A 21,474-nucleotide genomic window follows, 5' to 3' on the forward strand; every position below is an offset into this window, starting at 1 on the left:
TCAGGCGATATCACATGACTTTTGTCAAGTAAGTGTGTTGCCATTGAACCTGTCAGCTTGTCCAGTCACAGCCAATTGCAACACCATAAATCCAAGACCTCATGTTGGAGACAATTGGGTGTGGTAATGGTACTAGTTATAGCCAAATAGATGGCTATGATTGAACTGGAAAAATACCAATGACAGAATAGCTTGCACTTGTTAGATCTTGGAGAAGGTGATTCAGAAAGTAGAACTATTCTGCCAGAATCACCTGTCAGAAACGTGGCATACAAATAAATGTGACATATGCAGAACAAAGACTACTGTTAAATAGCAGGAATGTTATATTGCAAGAAATGTATTTATCATAATATTAATAGGACTAAAATTATTGTAACAATTATGCTCATTACTGTATTATTATTATTATTGCTATTGTTATAAACATCAGTAACAGTACAGTCACTCATTTCCTATGCAAAGTGGAGTGTTAACTGTAAAAAGTATCTCTCAAAACATCTGCTCAATATAGAAGAGGTACTGAAAGCCTGTATCTTGACAGGCAAAATAAAGAAATACAACATTTCTTATCATCCCCTGACTTTGCTTTTTCTGTAGATAAAATGTAACATCCCATCTTTGTTAAGTTCTTAACAGAGTATAATGCATAGTAACCAAATTTTGAATTACTGAATGGTTTACTGAAATGTTTTCTGGACATTTGTAAAAGAGTTTCAAACATGTTTATTCCAACATGTTTACATGGTTAATCACCCGTTGAAAATTTTATGTTTGGTGATATTATCGCATGTACATTTCATATACACACATATATAAATTATATATCTTAATGTTATTCAGCATGGTTGCATATCACCAAACGACACGAATTTAAAGTCAAGAGATACACTGACAATTATTCCTGTTGTTTTTAATAAACAAAAACAGTTTATACACCGAGTGCTCAGCCAAACTTAGTAAGTAACACATATTTAAAAAAGTTAGAAATCACTATTTCCTTCGTTTTGGTTTATTAACTTCACTCCTTCTGAAGTAATTCTTCAAATTCCCATTTCTGATTCCTAGCACAGCTGATTTGGAAGTTATGTCACGCATAACAAAAGGCGAATAGCCTGAAAAATAAAATATAATTAGTTTATATGAGAAAATGCACAAATGTAACAATGATCTAGCATGTCTTACTACACTGTTTCAAATGAACAGTGTGCTTACAAAGCTGTAATATTTGAGAAAATGAATTTTAGCCAAAATACTATTTCATTTGTACAACTCTGAAGCATTTGCTCACACATGAGATGGTGAAGACAGGAACTGCGGAATTAATATTTCTCAAGTGTGATATTCATAATCTTAGGTAAGAAAGATTGACTGATATTACAGTTGCTGAAATAATGATTCTTTTAAAAACAAATGATGTTATTGTGCCATTTTGATAGAACACATTTTCTAAAACTGCTATGTTAGTCTCTGGGAAGAGCACGATATGACAAGGATTAAAATAAAAGTAGAGCAACTATATGACACAACACACTTATTTCTGCCTTTTACACGCCTTTAAAATTACAATTAGACAGTATAGCTAATCGTCACTCATCTTCCGGATAATTTCAAGTACTGCCAACGGAGGCCAACAGAGGAAGGCAAAGGCTGTTGCATTCTCCATTCAAAAGAGGATGCGGCGAATTTCCGGTGAATTTCAAGTACTGTCGACAGAGGCCAAGTGAGAAGACAAAGGCTCGGTTCAAAAGAGGACGTACAAATTATGACAGTCAAACATTAGTAGAGATTCGCGCATCCGTGGAAATATCTTCACAAGATGCATACAGAGGTACTATCATCGTACCTTGGCTAAAGATCTGGTGGCGAACTCGAAAAATTCTAGTCCTGTGTAAAATCACTAAGTCTTCCATCTAGTCTCTTGTTGACCAGTCTGGTTTGGCAGCAGAAGATAGCAAAAGGAAGGCAAAAGTTTTAAATTCCACATATAAGAAATCATTCATACAGGAGAATCATACAAATGTACCATTGTTTGACCGATGCACAGAGCCACATATGGATGACATAGTAATAAGCATCCCTGATGTAGAGAAACAACTGAAAGAAATGGAAACAAATAAGTCGGCAGTTCCAGATGGAATCCCAGTTCGGTTTTACAAAGAATACTCTACATCACTGGCCCCTTACTAAGCTAGCATTTATTGCACTCTCTTGACCAGTGCAAAGTGCCAAGTGACTGGAAATAAGCACAGGTGGTTCCTGTATATAAGACAGGTAAAAGAACAGACCCACAAAATTACAGGTCAATATCCTTAACATCAGTTTGCTGCAGAACTCTACAGCATATTCTGAGTCTGAATGTAACAAATTTCCGTGAGACTAAAAAACTTATGTCCACAAATCAGCACAGCTTTAGAAAGCATCACTCGTACGAAACCCAGCTTGCTCTTTTCTCATGTGATAAACTGCAAACTATTGATGAAGGGCAACAGCCAGATTCCATATTTCTAGATTTTTGAAAAGCATTTGACACGGTGTGCCACTGCAGACTGTTAATGAAGGTAAGTGGATATGGACTAGGCTCCCAGACTTGTGACTGGGTTGAAGACCTCGGTGGTAAGTGTTCATCAGGGACAAGAGTAACATCAGGAGTGCCCCAGGGAAGTGTCACAGGATTGCTGCTATTTTGTACATACGAGGGTTGGAGCTTAAATAGTGACAACTATTTATTCACAACCGATACAAAAGTATTACATGTTTGCACCTGTTGCTGTCCTTCAAAGTAGTCACCAGCATTGTGTAGAACCCACTGCCGCCAGCGATGTGGAAGGCGTAGTGTACCGTTAGCAGAGCCTGTTCTGTTGATGGTGCGAACAGAGTGGTCTAAAGTTATGGTGATTCTCGTGTACAACTGTGATGGTGTTATCCTAACGCATTACATTCCTCCGCAGACCGTCAATGCACAGTATTACTGTTCGTTTTTGGAGCATCACCTGTGACCAGCTTTGCGAAAGAAGTGGCGACACTTTCTGCGCAACCCACCCATAATTTTCCACGACAATGCGCGGGCGCATACAGCGCAAGCTGTGGCTGCTCTGTTCGGTCGATGGGACTGCTAAGTACTGTATCATCCACCATACTCCCCAGACTTAAGTCCTTGTGACTTTGATTTGATTACAAAGATGAAGGAACCACTTCGTGGCATTCGCTTCAGAACTGTTCCAGAGATTAGAAAGGCAGTAGACCACTCCATTTGCACCATCACCAGAACAGGCTCTGCTAATGGTACACTACACCTTCCACATCACTGGCAACAGGTTTTACACCACACTGGTGACTACTTTGAAGGACAGTGACAGATGCAAACAAGTAACTCTTTTGTATCGGTTGTGAATAAATAGTTGCCACTATTTAAGTTCCAACCCTCGTACATAAATGATGTGGCAGACAGGGTGGGCAACAATCTGCAGAAGTTCACTGGTGATGCTGCGGTATGCTGGAAAGTACTGAAGATAAGTGACTGTAGGTTGATTCAAGATGACCAGACAAAATTTCTAGCTGGTGTGATGAATGGCAGCTGGCTCTTAATGTAAATATCTAGGCATAATGTTGTGAAGCGATATGATGGAACGAGCATGTGAGGGTTGTGGTAGAGAAGGCAAATGGTCAACTTCAGTTTACTGGGAGCATTTTAGGAAAGCGTGGTTCATCATGGTATTTGGAAGAGAGAAAGGGATCAACAGAAATATTACCTTGAATGGAGAACCCCTCAAAGTGGTAGAAAGTTTCGCTTATTTAGGGAGTGAAATATCTAGGGATGGAAGAATAACTAACGAAATTAATAGGAGGTTACAGAAGAGAGGCACTTTCTACCAAACAATAAAACACCTGATTTGGAATAATGAAGTTTCAGAAAGAGCAAAACTCTTTATGTATAAGAATTATTACATCCCTATTGTCACCTATGGTGGAGAAACATGGACAATGACAGAAAGGGACTGGAGCACACTGCAAGCAGGGGAAATGAAATTTCTCAGAGCAGTTAAGGGAGAAACAAGAATGGACAGAATAAGGAATGTAGAGATTAGAAAGGACCTTAAACAAGAAAGTATGAGAGAAGAAATTGAAAGAAAGAGATTAAGATGGTATGGGCATGTTAAGAGGATGCATGGGCAGAGACTCCCCAAAATTATGGAAGAACTAAAGATGGATGGGAAAAGACCTAGAGGGCACCCAAGAACACGGTGGAAAATGGGAGTGAGATAATCTGTAGAAAGGAGAGGTGTGACCTGGCAGCAACTGGAGGAAGAAAAGTGGTGGGAGGACCGAGCCAAATGGAGAGGACTCATCAGCACCCAGACCCGGCAGTAGCTGGAGCGGGATTCGGATAAAGATAGATAGATAGTTCATCTGTAAAGAAGACCACATACAGGACACTAGTGTGATCTATTCTTGAGCACTGCTTGTGTGTTTGGGACCCGCACCAGGTCGAATTGAAAGAAGACATCGAAGCAATTCAGAGGTGAGCTGCTAGATTTGTTACTGGTAGGTTCGATCAGCATGCAAGTGTTACGGATATTCTTTGGGAGCTCAATTAGGAATCCCTGGAGGGAAGAAGAGTTCATTTCAAAGAACACTACTGAGAAAGATTAGAGAATTAGCATTTGAAGCAGTCTGCAGAACAATCCTATTGCCACCAACCTACATTTTGTTTAGGGACCATGAAGATAAGATACAAGAAATTAGGTTTTTTTTTTTTTTGTCATCAGTCTTCTGACTGGTTTGATGCGGCCCACCACGAATTCCTCTAGTACCATAGAAGTCATTCCCTCATGTCTTAACAGATGTCCTATCATCCTGTCCCTTCTCCTTATCAGTGTTTTCCACATATTCCTTTCCTCTCCGATTCTGCAAAGAACCTCCTCATTCCTTACCTTATCAGTCCACATAATTTTCAACATTCGTCTGTAGCACCACATCTCAAATGCTTCGATTCTCTTCTGTCCCGGTTTTCCCATAGTCCATGTTTTACTACCATACAATACTGTACTCAAGACTTACATTCTCGGAAATTTCTTCCTCAAATTAAGGCTGATATTTGATATTAGTAGACTTCTTTTGGCGAAGAATGCCTTTATGCCATAGCTGTTCTGCTTTTGATGTCCTCCTTGCTCTGTCCATCACTGGTTATTTTACTGCGCGGCAGCAGAATTCCTTAACTTCATCTACTTCGTTAGCATCAATGCTGATGTTAAGTTTCTTGCTGTTTTCATTTCTACTACTTCTCATTACTTTCATCTTTCTTCGGTTTACTCAGTCAATACTGTGTACTCATTAGACTGTTCATCCCATTCAGTAGAACATGTAATTCTTCTTCACTTTCACTCAGGATAGCAAAGTCATCAGCAAATTGTATCACAGATATCCCTTCACCTTGAATTTTAATTCCACTCCTGAACTTTTCTTTTATTTCCATCATTGCTTCCTCACTATACAGAATGAACAGTAGGGGCAAAAGGTTACATCCTTGTCTTCCCTTTTTAATATGAGCACTTTTTTCTTGGTCGTCACTCTTATTATTCCCTCTTGGCTGTTGTACATACTGTATACGACCCATCTCTCCCTATAGCTTACCCCTACTTTTTTTTCAGGATTTCGAACATCTTGCACCATTTTAAATTGTCGAATGCTTTTTCCAGGTCAACAAAGCCTATGAATGTGTCTTGATTTTTTTAGTCTTGTTTCCAGTACTAACCTCAATGTCAGAATTGCCTCTTTCGTGCCTTTACTTTTCCTAAAGCCAAACTGATCGACATCTAGCACATCCTCAATTTTCTTTTCCATTCTTCTGTATATTATTCTTGTAAGGATGTATGAGCTGTTCAGCTGGTTGTGCGATAATTCTCACACTTGTCAGCTCTTGCTGTCTTCGGAATTGTGTGGATGATGCTTTTCCGAAAATCAGATGGTATGTCGCCAGACTCATATGTTCTACACACCAATGTGAATAGTCGTTTTGTTATGACTTCCCCCAATGATTTTACAAATTCTAATAGAATGTTATACACTCCTGGAAATGGAAAAAAGAACACATTGACACCGGTGTGTCAGACCCACCATACTTGCTCCGGACACTGCGAGAGGGCTGTACAAGCAATGATCACACGCACGGCACAGCGGACACACCAGGAACCGCGGTGTTGGCCGTCGAATGGCGCTAGCTGCGCAGCATTTGTGCACCACCGCCGTCAGTGTCAGCCAGTTTGCCGTGGCATACGGAGCTCCATCGCAGTCTTTAACACTGGTAGCATGCCGCGACAGCGTGGACGTGAACCGTATGTGCAGTTGACGGACTTTGAGCGAGGGCGTATAGTGGGCATGCGGGAGGCCGGGTGGACGTACCGCCGAATTGCTCAACATGTGGGGCGTGAGGTCTCCACAGTACATCGATGTTGTCGCCAGTGGTCGGCGGAAGGTGCACGTGCCCGTCGACCTGGGACCGGACCGCAGCGACGCACGGATGCACGCCAAGACCGTAGGATCCTACGCAGTGCCGTAGGGGACCGCACCGCCACTTCCCAGCAAATTAGGGACACTGTTGCTCCTGGGGTATCGGCGAGGACCATTCGCAACCGTCTCCATGAAGCTGGGCTACGGTCCCGCACACCGTTAGGCCGTCTTCCGCTCACGTCCCAACATCGTGCAGCCCGCGTCCAGTGGTGTCGCGACAGGCGTGAATGGAGGGACGAATGGAGACGTGTCGTCTTCAGCGATGAGAGTCGCTTCTGCCTTGGTGCCAATGATGGTCGTATGTGTGTTTGGCGCCGTGCAGGTGAGCGCCACAATCAGGACTGCATACGACCGAGGCACACAGGGCCAACACCCAGCATCATGGTGTGGGGAGCGATCTCCTACACTGGCCGTACACCACTGGTGATCGTCGAGGGGACACTGAATAGTGCACGGTACATCCAAACCGTCATCGAACCCATCGTTCTACCATTCCTAGACCAGCAAGGGAACTTGCTGTTCCAACAGGACAATGCACGTCCGCATGTATCCCGTGCCACCCAATGTGCTCTAGAAGGTGTAAGTCAACTACCCTGGCCAGCAAGATCTCCGGATCTGTCCCCCATTGAGCATGTTTGGGACTGGATGAAGCGTCGTCTCACGCGGTCTGCACGTCCAGCACAAACGCTGGTCCAACTGAGGCGCCAGGTGGAAATGGCATGGCAAGCCGTTCCACAGGACTACATCCAGCATCTCTACGATCGTCTCCATGGGAGAATAGCAACCTGCATTGCTGCGAAAGGTGGATATACACTGTACTAGTGCCGACATTGTGCATGCTCTGTTGCCTGTGTCTATGTGCCTGTGGTTCTGTCAGTGCGATCATGTGATGTATCTGACCCCAGGAATGTGTCAATAAAGTTTCCCCTTCCTGGGACAATGAATTCACGGTATTCTTATTTCAATTTCCAGGAGTGTATATCCCTTCTGCCTTATTTGACCTTATGTCCTCCAAAGCTCTTTTAAATTCTGATTCTAATACTGGATCCCTTATCTATTTTAAATCGACTCCTGTTTCTTCTTCTATCACATCAGACAAATCTTCCCCTTCGCAGAGGCTTTTAATGTAGTCTTTCCACCTACCTGCTCTCTCCCCTGCATTTAAAAGTGAAATTCTCATTGCACTCTTAATGTTACCACCCTTGCTTTTAATGTCACTGAAGGCTGTTTTGACTTTCCTGTCCGTCCTTCTGACAATCATTTCTTTTTCAATGTCTTCACATTTTTCCTGCAGCCATTTCATCTTAGCTTCTCTACATTTCCTATTTATTTCATTCCTCAGCGACTAATATTTCTGTATTCCTGAGTTTCCCAGAACATTTTTGTACTTCCTCCTTTCATCAATCAATTGAAGTATTTCTTCTGTTACCCATGGTTTCTTTGCAGTTACCTTCTTTGTACCTATGTTTTCCTTCCCAGCTTCTGTGATGGCTCTTTTTAGAGAGAGATGTCCTTTCCTCTTCAACTGTACCACATACTGAGCTATTTCTTATTGCTGTATCTATAGCCTTAGAGAACTTCAAGTGTATCTCGTCATTTCTTAGTACTTCCGTATCCCACTTCTTTGTGTACTGAATCTTCCTGACTAATGTCTTAAACTTCAGCCTACTTTTCATCACTACTATATTGTGGGTTCATATGGAGACATACAGCCAGCCATTTTTCCCTCACTCTGCCTGCAAGTGGAACAGGAAACGAAACAACTAGTTGTGGTACAGGGTACCCTCTGCCATGCACCCTACGGTGGCTTGTGGAGTATGTATGTATGTATGTATGTATATGTAAGCACACAAAAACAGAAAGAAAACCTGTGCTAGTTTCTGCAGCTGTTAGTTTCTTTACCAGGTAGGAAAGAGGGCTCCGTTAGGGAGGTTGGGAAGGAAGGGCAGATCATTCAGACTCCAGGTTGATAGGGGCCTGCAGTGAGGACATGGGAGACGGCTTTCCAACCTTATCCGACGTACACATTTTTCCTCGCTGAGGAATGAACTAACAATTCCAAAAGTCGGTGCAGTTTATTCTACTTTTGTGTGTATCAGCAGCACTGAAAATCTTGTCTGGCAAGTTATTCCTGTCTCATGGTAATTTTACAATTTTTAAAGTGTTCTTTATACTGCACTGTTGTTAGTTCTCTTATAGTTCTATTTCCAAAATGGAAATCAACAATAATAGAGGGGTCAAATTTCTTATGAAGAGATCAATAGTACTGTCCCAATTCATTTTCTTAAAAACAAAACTACTGGTCAAATTATGGAACCATGGTCAATAAACAGCAGTGCAATAAAACAATAAGGTAACAAGAGTTGTTGGGGGTAAATTTCATTCCATGGACATTTATACTGATACACTGGAGTATCACAGAAATATTCAATATTTTTCAGAATGGTCAATAAAGTTCTCAAAGATCTGTTATAAAAATCCATTAAGGCATCAATTACTACACAAATGACATCTGCGCAAAACCCCTGAAGTCATGACATGTACTGCCTAAGAGTTTTCTACCACTGAAATTTTCCTTCTGTGATGCATGGAGTTAGGACTGCAAGAAGTTCTGTTACCCCCAATATGAAGTGCCATAACAACTCGTATGTACTGCAAACATAGCCTCCAACTGACAGTCAGTGATTTCCATCTTCTAAGACAAAGAAGCTGTTGAGTGGTAGTCAATTCTCAACCAATATAGGTATGAAGTATCCCATTTTGATACGACTGTAAAGGAAATGACACTTTCCTCTTTATAACTTTGCTTCTATTGCTGCTATTACGATGTAAACAGTATTAATATCATAGTACTGGGTGTCACTTTAATTGCCTGTGGAATGAAGTATGTACATAATAGCACATAATCTTACTTAAGAAGAACATTCATAATGAGAACTAACCAATTTAATAATTGTAAATATTTTAGGAGTGAGGAGGGTCACTCACTGAAAAGCAAAGAAAACTTGCTAGCTTTCAGAGTAATCCTTTTTCGAGATGGAGTACAAATACACACAGACAACCAACCTACCAACCAACAAACACCCCCCCCCCCCCCCCCCGCGCACGCACACACACAAGCACCATTATGGTACAAGCTAGACAAACAATGCCACTGCTGCATTTTGGCAAATTTATGACGAGGTTGTGTCCAGTGCAGTAGATTCAGGGGGGAGGGGGAGAGAGAGGTGGGATACAAGGAGGAGGGGTAAGTGGATAGTGGCTCGAAGGGAGGTAGCCGGTTTGCCAGCTAGGAATATAGAAGAGAGGGGTTTGGCAGGTGCATGCACTAGGCACATACACAATTGTCAGAGCTGGTGGGAAGTGGTGCACACTGAAGGTGATGCCAGGACATGAATTGTGAACGGGTGGAAGACGGAGGAAGGAGGAAACAGTTAAGTGGAGGGTGCGGGGATAGTGGGTTACTAGGGACTGAGGCCAGGATTAGTGAAGGATGTATTGCAAGGATAACTCCCATTGCGTACTACAGAGAAGCTGGTGGTAGGGGGGATATAGATGGCCTGGGTTGTGAAGCAGCCATTGAAACAGCACATGTTATGCTCATTTAGGCAGAGTCATTTCTTGTAAACAGCTGGTTTGTAGTCATAATGACATAAAAGCTGTGCAGTGTTTACAGCACAGGTGGCCCGCCTTCTGTGGAGATAGAGTAAGCCTGTGGAAAGAGTGGAGTAGGACTGTTGGGTGGGTAGATTTGGGAGGTCTTCCACCAAGTAGCCACCAACTCTGCTGCAAACACAGCACAACTTTTTATGTTGGTATGACTACCAACCAACTGTCCACCAGGATGAATGGCCACTGCCAAACTGTTGCCAAGAACAAAGCTGATCCCCCCTCCTCCCAATCGTACAACATGCAGCTGAGCATAACAAGCTCTATTTCAATGGCTACTTCACAATCTGGGCCGTCTGTATCCTTCCCTCTACCACCAGCTTCTCTGAATTAAGCAGATGAGAGTTATCCTTGCAACACATCCTTCACTCCCACAATCATTCTGGCCTCTATCTCCAGTAACCCACTGTCTCCACAACCTCATCCCAACAGTTTCAACTTCCTGTGTTCTCCATCTCCCAACAATCCACAACATCATGTCACCTTCTTCTCTGTCAACCATGCATCACATGCCTAGCTTATGCACCTGCCAACCATCTCTCCCACATTCCTAGCTGGCAAATCAGTTGCCTCCATCCTGTTGGATGTGAGATTTTTTGTTTTCCTCTCAGAGAACGCCTCTCAGATTTAAAGACTCATGGAATCTATCAGGATTTCAACCCTGGCCTACAGAAATTTGAGCCTCAACAAAGTTAAGAAATAACCAAAAATTTTGTCCATTTCATTATTCAGGTAATTTTGAGTCTTTTCTGAGTCATCCTTAGAGTTGCTGAAACTACATGCTACGAAATAACAGTTCAGTTCTACTCTGTTTCTCCTCCAATGTAAGAGAAAGGCATTTACTTTTCCAAATGAGTTTTTTCAAAATGGAAACTGATGCAACACAGTTAATTTTTTGTTTTTAGTACAACATGCAGCTGTATGTCTTTTCTGAACATATTGATCTGGAGAGTAGTCTTGTATGGAAGGGAAATGTGGATGATAAACACTTCAGCTAAGAAGAGAATAGAAGCTTCTGAAGGGTGGTGCTACAGAAGAATGCTGAAGATTAGATGGGTCAATTTATTAAGCAATTCCACTTTAAGTGAAAGGACAAAGCATTACCTACAGAAATATGTCATAAATAATGTGAATAGAATGAAAGATTATTCAGTAATTGGTATTGCTCCAGTTCAAAATTTATTTACTTTTGAAAGAAATGATTCAAATGGCTCTGAGCACTATGGGACATAACTTCTGAGGTAATCAGTCCCCTAGAACTTAGAACTACTTAAACCTAACTAACCAGAGGACATCACATGCCCCATGCAGGATTTGAACCTGCGACTGTAGCGGTCGCGCGGTTAGACTGTAGTGCCTAGAACTGCTCGGCCACCCTGGCCAGCTGAAAGAAATGGCTATGGTACAAAAAAAAGTCAATTGGTCTAAATAAGATAAAAAAGGTGGCATGGTGGTCTCAGTAACAAGTCAATTCCAGTATTAGCTCTGAATCTTCCACTTGACCCTGGGGTGCATGAATTTCACTGCAGTGGACAACTTTTAATGGTAAATTCGCTGGCAGTTTCACTGAGTCATGAGGCTGCAAATGCATGCAGGACACAACACCAGTTGGGAGTGACCACTGCAGGGAACTGTGCACACTTTCAGCCTCAGGACTGATTGAAAATGCCAAAGAAGCGATCATTAACAGCTGTCCACTGTAGTGGACACTATGCGCCACAGGGTTAATCTAAGGCAATTGGAAAATTTCAGAATATGTTACAACTTTCAAAGAAACTTCTCAATCCCCTAGCTAACACCAAATTAAAATCACTCGTGCTTTTCACAAACCTGCAATATAATCTGGATCCAAGGGATCATTTTTCTTGCAAGCCAAACGTGACGGTCGCTGATGTGGAACAGGCTGATCCTCACATAAGATTGGATCATTTGAGTGCTTTCCACCTCTGAGCCTTGGAATTGAGAACTGTGAATGTAAATACAAATTAGTGGTTTCAGTATCTCTAAAAACAAAGTAGCATTAATAACACATAACAAGAGTTGCACAATTGATATAAATTCAGAGAAGTGTATATCTTCAAAAGTAACAATGGTAAAACAAGAGACGTAACTGACTATCAATGCCTCACACCACATCTCAAAGTTATTGCACCGTGGTCTGTTAATGCAGTTGTACCAATATCTGGAGGTATACCACCACAGATATATTTAAGGTTAATTAGATATTGGTAATGCCAATGGCCAAAGTGGAGAGAATATGAATGTAAACTCCCAATATCTAAAAGAGCATTTCTGAAAATGAAGTAGCTGTTAACATTGAATATAATTTTAAATGTTACAGAGTCTTTTCTGAAGGTATTAGTCTGGGGAATAGCCTTGTATGGAAGGGAAATGTTGACGATAAACACTTCAATAAGAAGAGAGTAGAAGCTTTTGAAGAATGGTGCTACAATAGAATGCTGAAGATTAGATGGGTCAATACAGTAACTAATAAGGAAGTACTGAATGAATGTGAGGAAAAAAGAAATGTATTTCCCTCAGGGAAACATTCCACATGGGAAAAATATATCTAAAAACAAAGATGATGTAACTTACCAAACAAAAGCGTAGGTATGTTGATAGACACACTAACAAACACAAACACACACACAAAATTCAAGCTTTCGCAACCCACAGTTGCTTCATAAGGAAAGAGGGAAGGAGAGGGAAAGACGAAAGGATGTGGGTTTTAAGGGAGAGGGTAAGGAGGTATTCCAATCCCGGGAGCGGAAAGACTTACCTTAGGGGAGAAAAGGGACAGGTATACACTCACGCACACACGCGCGCACACACGCACGCGCGCGCGCACACACACACACACACACACACACACACACACACACACACACACACACACACACATCCATCCGCACATATACAGACACAAGCAGACATGTAAAGGCCCCCTTTTTTTTAGTGGGAAGTATCCAGATAACCCGCATGGTGTAACACTGTGCCAAGATGTGCTGGCCATGCACCAAGGCATGTTTAGCCACAGGGTGATCCTCATTACCAACAAACACTGTCTGCCTGTGTCCGTTCATGCGAATGGACAGTTTGTTGCTGGTCACTCCCACATAGAAAGCTTCACAGTGTAGGCAGGCCTTTACATATGTCTGCTTGTGTCTGCATATGTGCGGATGGATGTGTGTGTGTGTGTGTGTGTGTGTGTGTGTGTGTGTGTGTGTAGGTGTGTGTGCGCGCGTGCGTGTGTGCGCGCGTGTGTGCGTGAGTGTATACCTGTCCCTTTTCTCCCCTAAGGTAAGTCTTTCCGCTCCCGGGATTGGAATACCTCCTTACCCTCTCCCTTAAAACCCACATCCTTTCGTCTTTCCCTCTCGCACACTCGCACACTCGCGCACACACACACACACACACATCCGCACATACACAGACACAAGCGGACATTTGTAAAGGCAGAGTTTGGGCAGAGATGTCAGTCGAGGCGGAAGTACAGAGGCAAAGATGTTGTTGAAAGACAGGTGAGGTATGAGCGGCGGCAAATCGAAATTAGCGGAGATTGAGGCCTGGTGGATAACGAGAAGAGAGGATATACTGAAGGGCAAGTTCCCATCTCCGGAGTTCTGACAGGTTGGTGTTAGTGCGAAGTATCCCGATAAGATTTACTGTCCTACACCCGTACTCTCTGCTGGAAATATCACTTTGTCACGAAGAAAAATGATCCTAATCCTACTCCTAATGGTCCAACTCCCCAAGACACTATCCAAATTGAACCCTGCCTGGAACAGTTCCGTCCTCCATCACAGCGGGACCCACCTACTCTTCCTCAAAATCACCCTCTCCAAACTTTCCAGGAATTTCTGACTTCCAGCCTTGCCTCTCAGTCCTTCTTAAAAAACCTTAATCCTACTCCCAACATCAGCACTGCTGAAGCCCAGGCTATCCATGATCTGAAGGCTGACCGATCCATCGTCATTCTTCCGGCGGACAAGGGTTCCAAGACTGTGGTACTTGATTGTCGGGAGTAGGTGGCTGAGGGACTGCGTCAGCTTTCAGACAACACTACATACAAAGTTTGCCAAGGTAATCCCATTCCTGATGTCCAGGCGGAGCTTCAAGGAATCCTCAGAACCTTAGGCCCCCTACAAAACCTTTCACCTGACTCCATCAACCTCCTGACCCCACCAACACCCCGCACCCCTACCTTCTTCCTAAAATTCACAAACCCAATCATCCCGGCCGTCCCATTGTAGCTGGCTACCAAGCCCCACAGAACGTATCTCTGCCTACGTAGATCAACACCTTCAACCCATTACATGCAGTCTCCCATCCTTCATCAAAGACACCAACCACTTTCTCGAATGCCTGGAATCCCTACCCAGTCTGTTACCCCCGGAAACCATCCTTGTAACCATTGATGCCACTTCCTTATACACAAATATTCCGCACGTCCAGGGCCTCGCTGCGATGGAGCACTTCCTTTCACGCCGATCACCTGCCACCCTACCTAAAACCTCTTTCCTCATTACCTTAGCCAGCTTCATCCTGACCCACAACTTCTTCACTTTCGAAGGCCAGACATACCAACAATTAAAGTGAACAGCCATGGGTACCAGGATGGCCTCCTCGTACGCCAACCTATTCATGGGTCGCTTAGAGGAAGCCGTCTTGGTTACACAGGCCTGCCAACCCAAAGTTTGGTACAGATTTATTGATGACATCTTCATGATCTGGACTCACAGTGAAGAAGAACTCCAGAATTTCCTCTCCAACCTCAACTCCTTTGCTTCCATCAGATTCACCTGGTCCTACTCCAAATCCCATGCCACTTTCCTTGACATTGACCTCCACCTGTCCAATGGCCAGCTTCACACGTCCGTCCACATCAAACCCACCAACAAGCAACAGTACCTCCATTATGACAGCTGCCACCCATTCCACATCAAACGGTCCCTTCCCTACAGCCTATGTCTTCGTGGCAAACGAATCTGCTCCAGTCCGGAATCCCTAAACCATTACACCAACAAGCCTGAAAACAGCTTTCGCATCCCGCAACTACCCTCCCGACCTGGTACAGAAGCAAATAACCAGAGCCACTTCCTCATCTCCTCAAACCCAGAACCTCCCACAGAAGAACCCCAAAAGTGCCCCACTTGTGACAGGATACTTTCCGGGACTGGATCAGACTCTGAATGTGGCTCTCCAGCAGGGATACGACTTCCTCAAATCCTGCCCTGAAATGAAATCCATCCTTCATGAAATCCTCCCCACTCCACCAAGAGTGTCTTTCCGCCGTCCACCTAACCTTCGTAACCTCTTAGTTCATCCCTATGAAATCCCCAAACCACCTTCCCTACCCTCCGGCTCCTACCCTTGTAACCGCCCCCGGTGTAAAACCTGTTCCATGCACCCTCCCACCACCACCTACTCCAGTCCTGTAACCCGGAAGGTGTACACGATCAAAGGCAGAGCCACGTGTGAAAGTACCCACGTGATTTACCAACTGACCTGCCTACAATGTGAAGCTTTCTATGTGGGAATGACCAGCAACAAACCGTCCATTCGCAGGAATGGACACAGGCAGACAGTGTTGTTGGTAATGAGGATCACGCTGTGGCTAAACATGCCTTGGTGCACGCCCAGCACATCTTGGCACAGTGTTACACCGTCCGGGTTATCTGGATACTTCCCACTAACACCAACCTGTCAGAACTCCAGAGATGGGAACTTGCCCTTCAGTATATTCTCTCTTCTCGTTATCCGCCAGGCCTCAATCTCCGCTAATGTCAATTTGCCGCCGCTCATACCTCACCTGTCTTTCAACAACATCTTTGCCTCTGTACTTCCGCCTCGACTGACATCTCTGCCCAAACTCTTTGCCTTTACAAATGTCTGCTTGTGTCTGTGTGTGTGTGTGTGTGTGTGTGTGTGTGTGTGTGTGTGTGTGTGTGTATACCTGTTTTTTTTCCCCCCTAAGGTAAGTCTTTCCGCTCCCGGGATAGGAATGACTCCTTACCCTCTCCCTTAAAACCCACATCCTTTCGTCTTTCTCTCTCCTTCCCTCTTTCCTGATGAAGCAACCGTTTGTTGCGAAAGCTTGAATTTCGTGTGTATGTTTGTGTGTCTATCGACCTGCCAGCACTTTCGTTCGGTAAGTCACATCATCTTTGTTTTTAGATATATTTTTCCCACGTGGAATGTTTCCCTCTATATATATATATATATATATATATATATATATATATATATATATATATATATATATATATATATATATTGTTTGGTAAGTCACATCATCAGATATATTTTTTTTCCCACGTGGAATGTTTCCTTCTATTATATTCATATATATATATAGTTATAATAGAGGGAAACATTCCACACACACAGGATTAACTCACTACTATCTGAGGGGACGAAATGAGAGAGCTGGATGTGAGGGAGGGGTGGGGGAATTGTAAAAGAGACTGAACTGTTCATAAAAGGTTAAGCCTAACAGACAAATGAAAGTTAAAGTCTAATTTTCTCTCTTATGCAGAAATAGCAGAAATAATAAGTTTTTATTTCATTTTGTGAAATTTCTTATGTGTATTTCTGTTCTATATTCTGGAAACTGCATTAGGAACTGTTGACTGGCTTCAAGTGGATCTTGCGATTGTACCACTGTGAAGTGACAAAGCAATCCCCTGTTGTGTCGTAACAAGTCTCCTAACGTGATGTGATCTCCAATGAATCCAACCGAGGACAAAATAATCACCTGGTCGTATCTGATGGGTTGTGTTTGTAGTGACCCAAATAAGATTCCACATCAAAAATCTGGGCAGACAGCTGTAGGGTGCACCACAGAAGTCACAAGACGCTAGCAGCGGCAGAGGCCCCCACGCTTGCATGCGCACTCTACCGGCTGGCCAATAGCTTATAGATTTGGACCCGGTCCACCTCGATCTCAGTCATATGTTGACATTCGCCATGTGTGTGTCTCTGATTAGTAGTGCAACCATTCCATGACAAGTGTTTTCCTGTGGCAGTCTTCTTGAAATAATGAAGTGTTGTGTTTGTAATTATCTGTGTATTCCTGTAGCAAGAACACACTGGTGACAAGTAGGATTGTTTATCACATGTTTTGTTGTGCAGTTGCTTTTCACATTAGGCTGTGACATTTTACTTGTTGCGACATGGAAGCTCTGCTTCAAAAATTGGTGTAACAGCAGACAGAACTTCTTACAGCTGTGCGACAGGCTGTGCCATGGTTGCTCTTTTCGCCTTTGCCTCTGGTTATGTTTCCTCCGCTGTTCCTGCTGTTTGTTGAGGCAGTGGAAGATTGCGATACATATGAACACTGCCTACAGCATCATTTCCAGGCCTTCCATGTGATGAATGCAGAGGTATGTCATGCACTGTTTTTGTCATGGATTTCGCCTTGTATCAGGTGTTGCAGCTGTTGGCACCATCACAGGAACTTTCTTCATTGACTTTTGACAATTTATGCTCATTGTTGTTTTCCTATTACCATTACAGCATGCACATTGCGGCTGCTAGAGTTGAATCCTGCCAATGGAAGAAACAGTCCCATCAGTCTTATCGTGTCTGAGCCGCAACTCTCTACAGCCTTAGTTGCAAGTGCCATTTTGTCATGTCCAAGTCAAAAGTGTCACATACAGACAACATGGTTCACGAAGTCATAATCTGCTCCACCTTGGGTAAGGAAGTCCAGAAACAAGCCTTCCAATTAGAAAACCCTTCCCTTGAAGAGGTGTTGTTCATTGCCCAGTCGTATGAGATCTCAGGGGCCACTGGTTGACAGCTGGATGCGTGGAGTGATGTCACAGTAGTGTAGCATGGCCCACCTGCATCCACTGCATCCAGGGAGGGTGACATAGCGGTGGTGCAAGCCGGCCCATCTGGCGGCTTGCTCATAGCAAGTAAACAGCATTCCAGCTGTCATTCCCTGTTGCCGTTGTGTGCATCTCATTACTCCCAACATGATAGATAAAAGTTACTCCCAACATGATAGATAAAAGCATCCCCAGCACCGAGCCATTTGCCGTGTTAGAGAAAAGGCCACAAGTAGTACTCTGCCAATCAACAGCACAGAACGCAATATCAGAGAACACGGATATGGATTTCCAGGAAGTGTCATCATTAGGCCTGATTCCCAATCGGTCACCCAACAAGATTTTTATCAAGGTTTTGGTTCTCTTGCGACAGTTGCACCTGCAAGTGGACACCGGCATGACAGTTTCTCTGCTTAGTGCCCAAACATATTCAGACCTTGATTCTTCTCTGCTGTCACCAGTAAACAGGCACTTACGGAAATAAGGTAAAAAGCAAATCGTCTTGCTTTGTCAATTCACAGCTGATGTTATCTATAGATCAGTAACTCGGCCTATCACTTTTATTGTTGTTCACTATGCTAGTTTAGCAAACAATTTCGGGTTTGATGCCTTTCAAGCCTTTGGCTTTTCAATCATGGACTCCATACAGTTGGTATCTGCTGACATCCTCTCTCTATCATTGGAATCTCTGTGCTCCGAATTTCAGGATATTTTTTGTGAAAGGCCTAGGGTGCACCACAGACTTTAAAGCACACAGTTGGCAGGTGCTAGATTTTTTTGTGCTCAGCAGATTCCAATAGCCCTCCACTCCAAAGTCAAGGCAGAGCTGGACCGGCTTGCATCTCTTGGGTTTGTGGTCCCCATTTCTTCTAGTTAATAGGCTACACCCCTTGTTATCGTTATGAAACGCTCTGGTAAATTGTGAACTTGCAGTGACTGTAAGGTCACTGTGAATTCACAGTTCATGGCCAACACACACTCGTTGCTATGTTCAGAAGAGCTGTTCATATGCTTAGCAGGCGGTCAATCCTGTTCCAAACTTGATCTTTCTGAAGCATATCACCAGTTACCCTCTGATAAGGAGTCCAAGCATATCATTGTTCTTAATATGGTCATGTATACTATTCTACAGTGTTTCAATCACCTGGATGACATTATTGTTACCAGACATACTACAAGCAACCACCTGCACAATCTCCAGGCTGTTTTGGAACAACTTTGGGCCCTGTGTCTGCAATACAATCTATGCAATCTACAGAAGTCTACATTTTTCCAACCCTTTCTTGAGTATCTGGGCTACAAAATATCACGGCAGGATACCCAACCACTTGCGAGTCTGCTCAAGGCCATTATGGACCTGACTTGTTGCTCTTTGTCATACTAACTGCATGCTTTCTTGGGTAAAATTGCCTATTACCATTGGTTCGTTCCTGGGGCATCCAGCCTTTCTACCTCCTCCTTCACAAGGGCACTTCCTTAATCTTCAATGTGCAACCAGGCCTTTCCCACATTGAAGGACCACCTCAGGTCGGTGCTGTGTCTAGCTACTTTCGAGTCTAGCAAACCATTCATTTTAGCTACGGATGCCTCGTAGTATGGCATGGGGGTGGTCCTTGCCCATTGGAATGCAGATGGCTCGGAACAGTCACTGGCATTTCCATCCAAAACTCTCAGTCCAGCACAAGTCCATTACTCCTAGATCAAGAAGAAGGCTCTGGCCATTGTGTATGCACTCACAAGGTTTCATGTATTCTTGTATGGCACCACATTCCAACTTATTACGGACCGTAAGCTGTTATTTTCGTTATTCAGTCCATCCGCCCGGGTTTCCAATAAGGCAGCCCACAGGTTACATCGGTGGGCACTGTTCCTCTCCAAATACCACTATGACATTCATTTTCCCCCCATGCAGACACTTTATCCAGACTACCCATCTGTCCAGACTCAGAGTTTGATAGAGAGGAGCTCTACTTGGATGTTGCCTCCCGCCAAGCTGTAGACGGCTTTTTAGTATCCAGGTTGCAAGGGCCACAGTGTCTGATCCCGTCATCAAGTAGATCATCCACTTCATCCAGGAGGGTCAATTGTCTCATCCTCCGGGCTGTGTGCTTCCACTCTGCTTCATAACTATTTTGTCTCGCGTCATTGTCTCTCAGTCTTAGACGGAGTCGTCATCCTCTCCATGGACGACACAGCTTCCAGGGATCATCATTCCAGGAAGTTTGCGGCAGGAGGTCTTAGAGCAGTTGCTTGAGGGCCACTGGAGTGTTTCCTGCACAAAAGCCTTGGCTCACAGGCACGTGTACTGCCCAGCCTTGAGTGGGAACTGGATCATTTGATGGCTGCATGTCCCCAGTGCGCTAGTCAAAAGGCGGCTCTCAAGGCTTTGTTTCCCCATGGCCTACAGCAACCCAACTCTGGGAACACATCCATGTGGACTTTGCGAGTCCATTTCTGAATGTGTATTTTGGCTGATTGCCACTCACACATTTTCATGTTCCTCATTTATGTGATCCAGTGTTCCTTGGTTACTACCGAAGTTACTATTCAGGCTCTTTCAAAATTTTTTAAATCTGGATGGTCTCCTGGTTACGCTCGTTTCCACCAATAGACCTCAGTTCCTGTCCCAGGAATTTCATGATTTCTGTGTGTGTGGTCAAGTATTTGCCATGTTCACTCACCTCCCTTTCACCATCAATTCAACGGAGAGGCTGGATGCACGGTTCACACCTCTGGGGCCCAATAGAAAATATATCAGCAGTATTTTTCTGCTGAGGAGGCACTGTTGTTCTTTCTGATGGCCTACTGTATGACTCCTATTGGTTCCTGTCCTCCTGCTGAGCTTCTCTGTGGCCATCAGCTGTGGACACTGCTCCACCTCCTCCATCCAGGTTCTTGCCCAAATTCATGTTCCACTGTATCGCTTTTTCTGCCAGTGACAGCAGTCTGGGCGCATGGACTCGGTTGGCACCCATACTGGTTACCAGCAACCATTGTGCATCACAGTGGCTGCTGTGTCTACACTCTGCAGACAGGACAGCAGGAGGTTTGCCACCATCAAAATAAGCTCGAGTCTGGGAGTACACCCACCCACCAAATCCCGGCTGCACCAATTTTTTTCCTACATCTGTGCCACCAGATGAGCCTTCGACTTTGCAGCCTCTTGCAGCTATCCTGGTGCCCCTCCAGCTGATGGACAAGCACCTCGCCGGTTCGATGTCTCCTGTGTCGTCTCAGTCTGCTGTGGGGTCGCCTCCAACTTCCCCACTGCCACCAGACGTCGCCATGGATCCTGGCTAGGACTGCTCATTGCTGGTCCCGTCATCTGTTGCTCCCACACAGGGGAAGTACTGGGGCGCTTCTCGAACTGGGCACTTTTGCCCCTATTCCGAGGTTTCCATTGACCAGGAGTTGCTCTCCTAATCACCTCCAGGGCCTCAATGGGTGTGAGCACCATCTC

The 21,474-nt window shown here is 44.0% G+C and overlaps 1 protein-coding gene across 1 annotated transcript in view; it reads right to left on the reverse strand.

Moving 5' to 3' along the window:
* Window positions 1–887: 887 nt before the first annotated feature.
* LOC126198959 (RNA-binding protein NOB1) overlaps window positions 888–21,474 on the reverse strand; it is a 74,431-nt gene continuing 53,844 nt past the window's right edge. Inside the window, exons 6-7 of the mRNA XM_049935607.1 lie at window positions 12,010–12,145; window positions 888–1,115 (exon numbers count right to left, since the gene is read on the reverse strand). Coding sequence (XP_049791564.1) covers window positions 994–1,115; window positions 12,010–12,145 — 258 coding nt within the window. The 3' untranslated portion in view covers window positions 888–993. The remainder of the gene's footprint in view (window positions 1,116–12,009; window positions 12,146–21,474) is intronic.

The sequence above is a fragment of the Schistocerca nitens genome, chromosome 8, assembly GCF_023898315.1.
Source record: "Schistocerca nitens isolate TAMUIC-IGC-003100 chromosome 8, iqSchNite1.1, whole genome shotgun sequence".
Taxonomy (NCBI): domain Eukaryota; kingdom Metazoa; phylum Arthropoda; class Insecta; order Orthoptera; family Acrididae; genus Schistocerca; species Schistocerca nitens.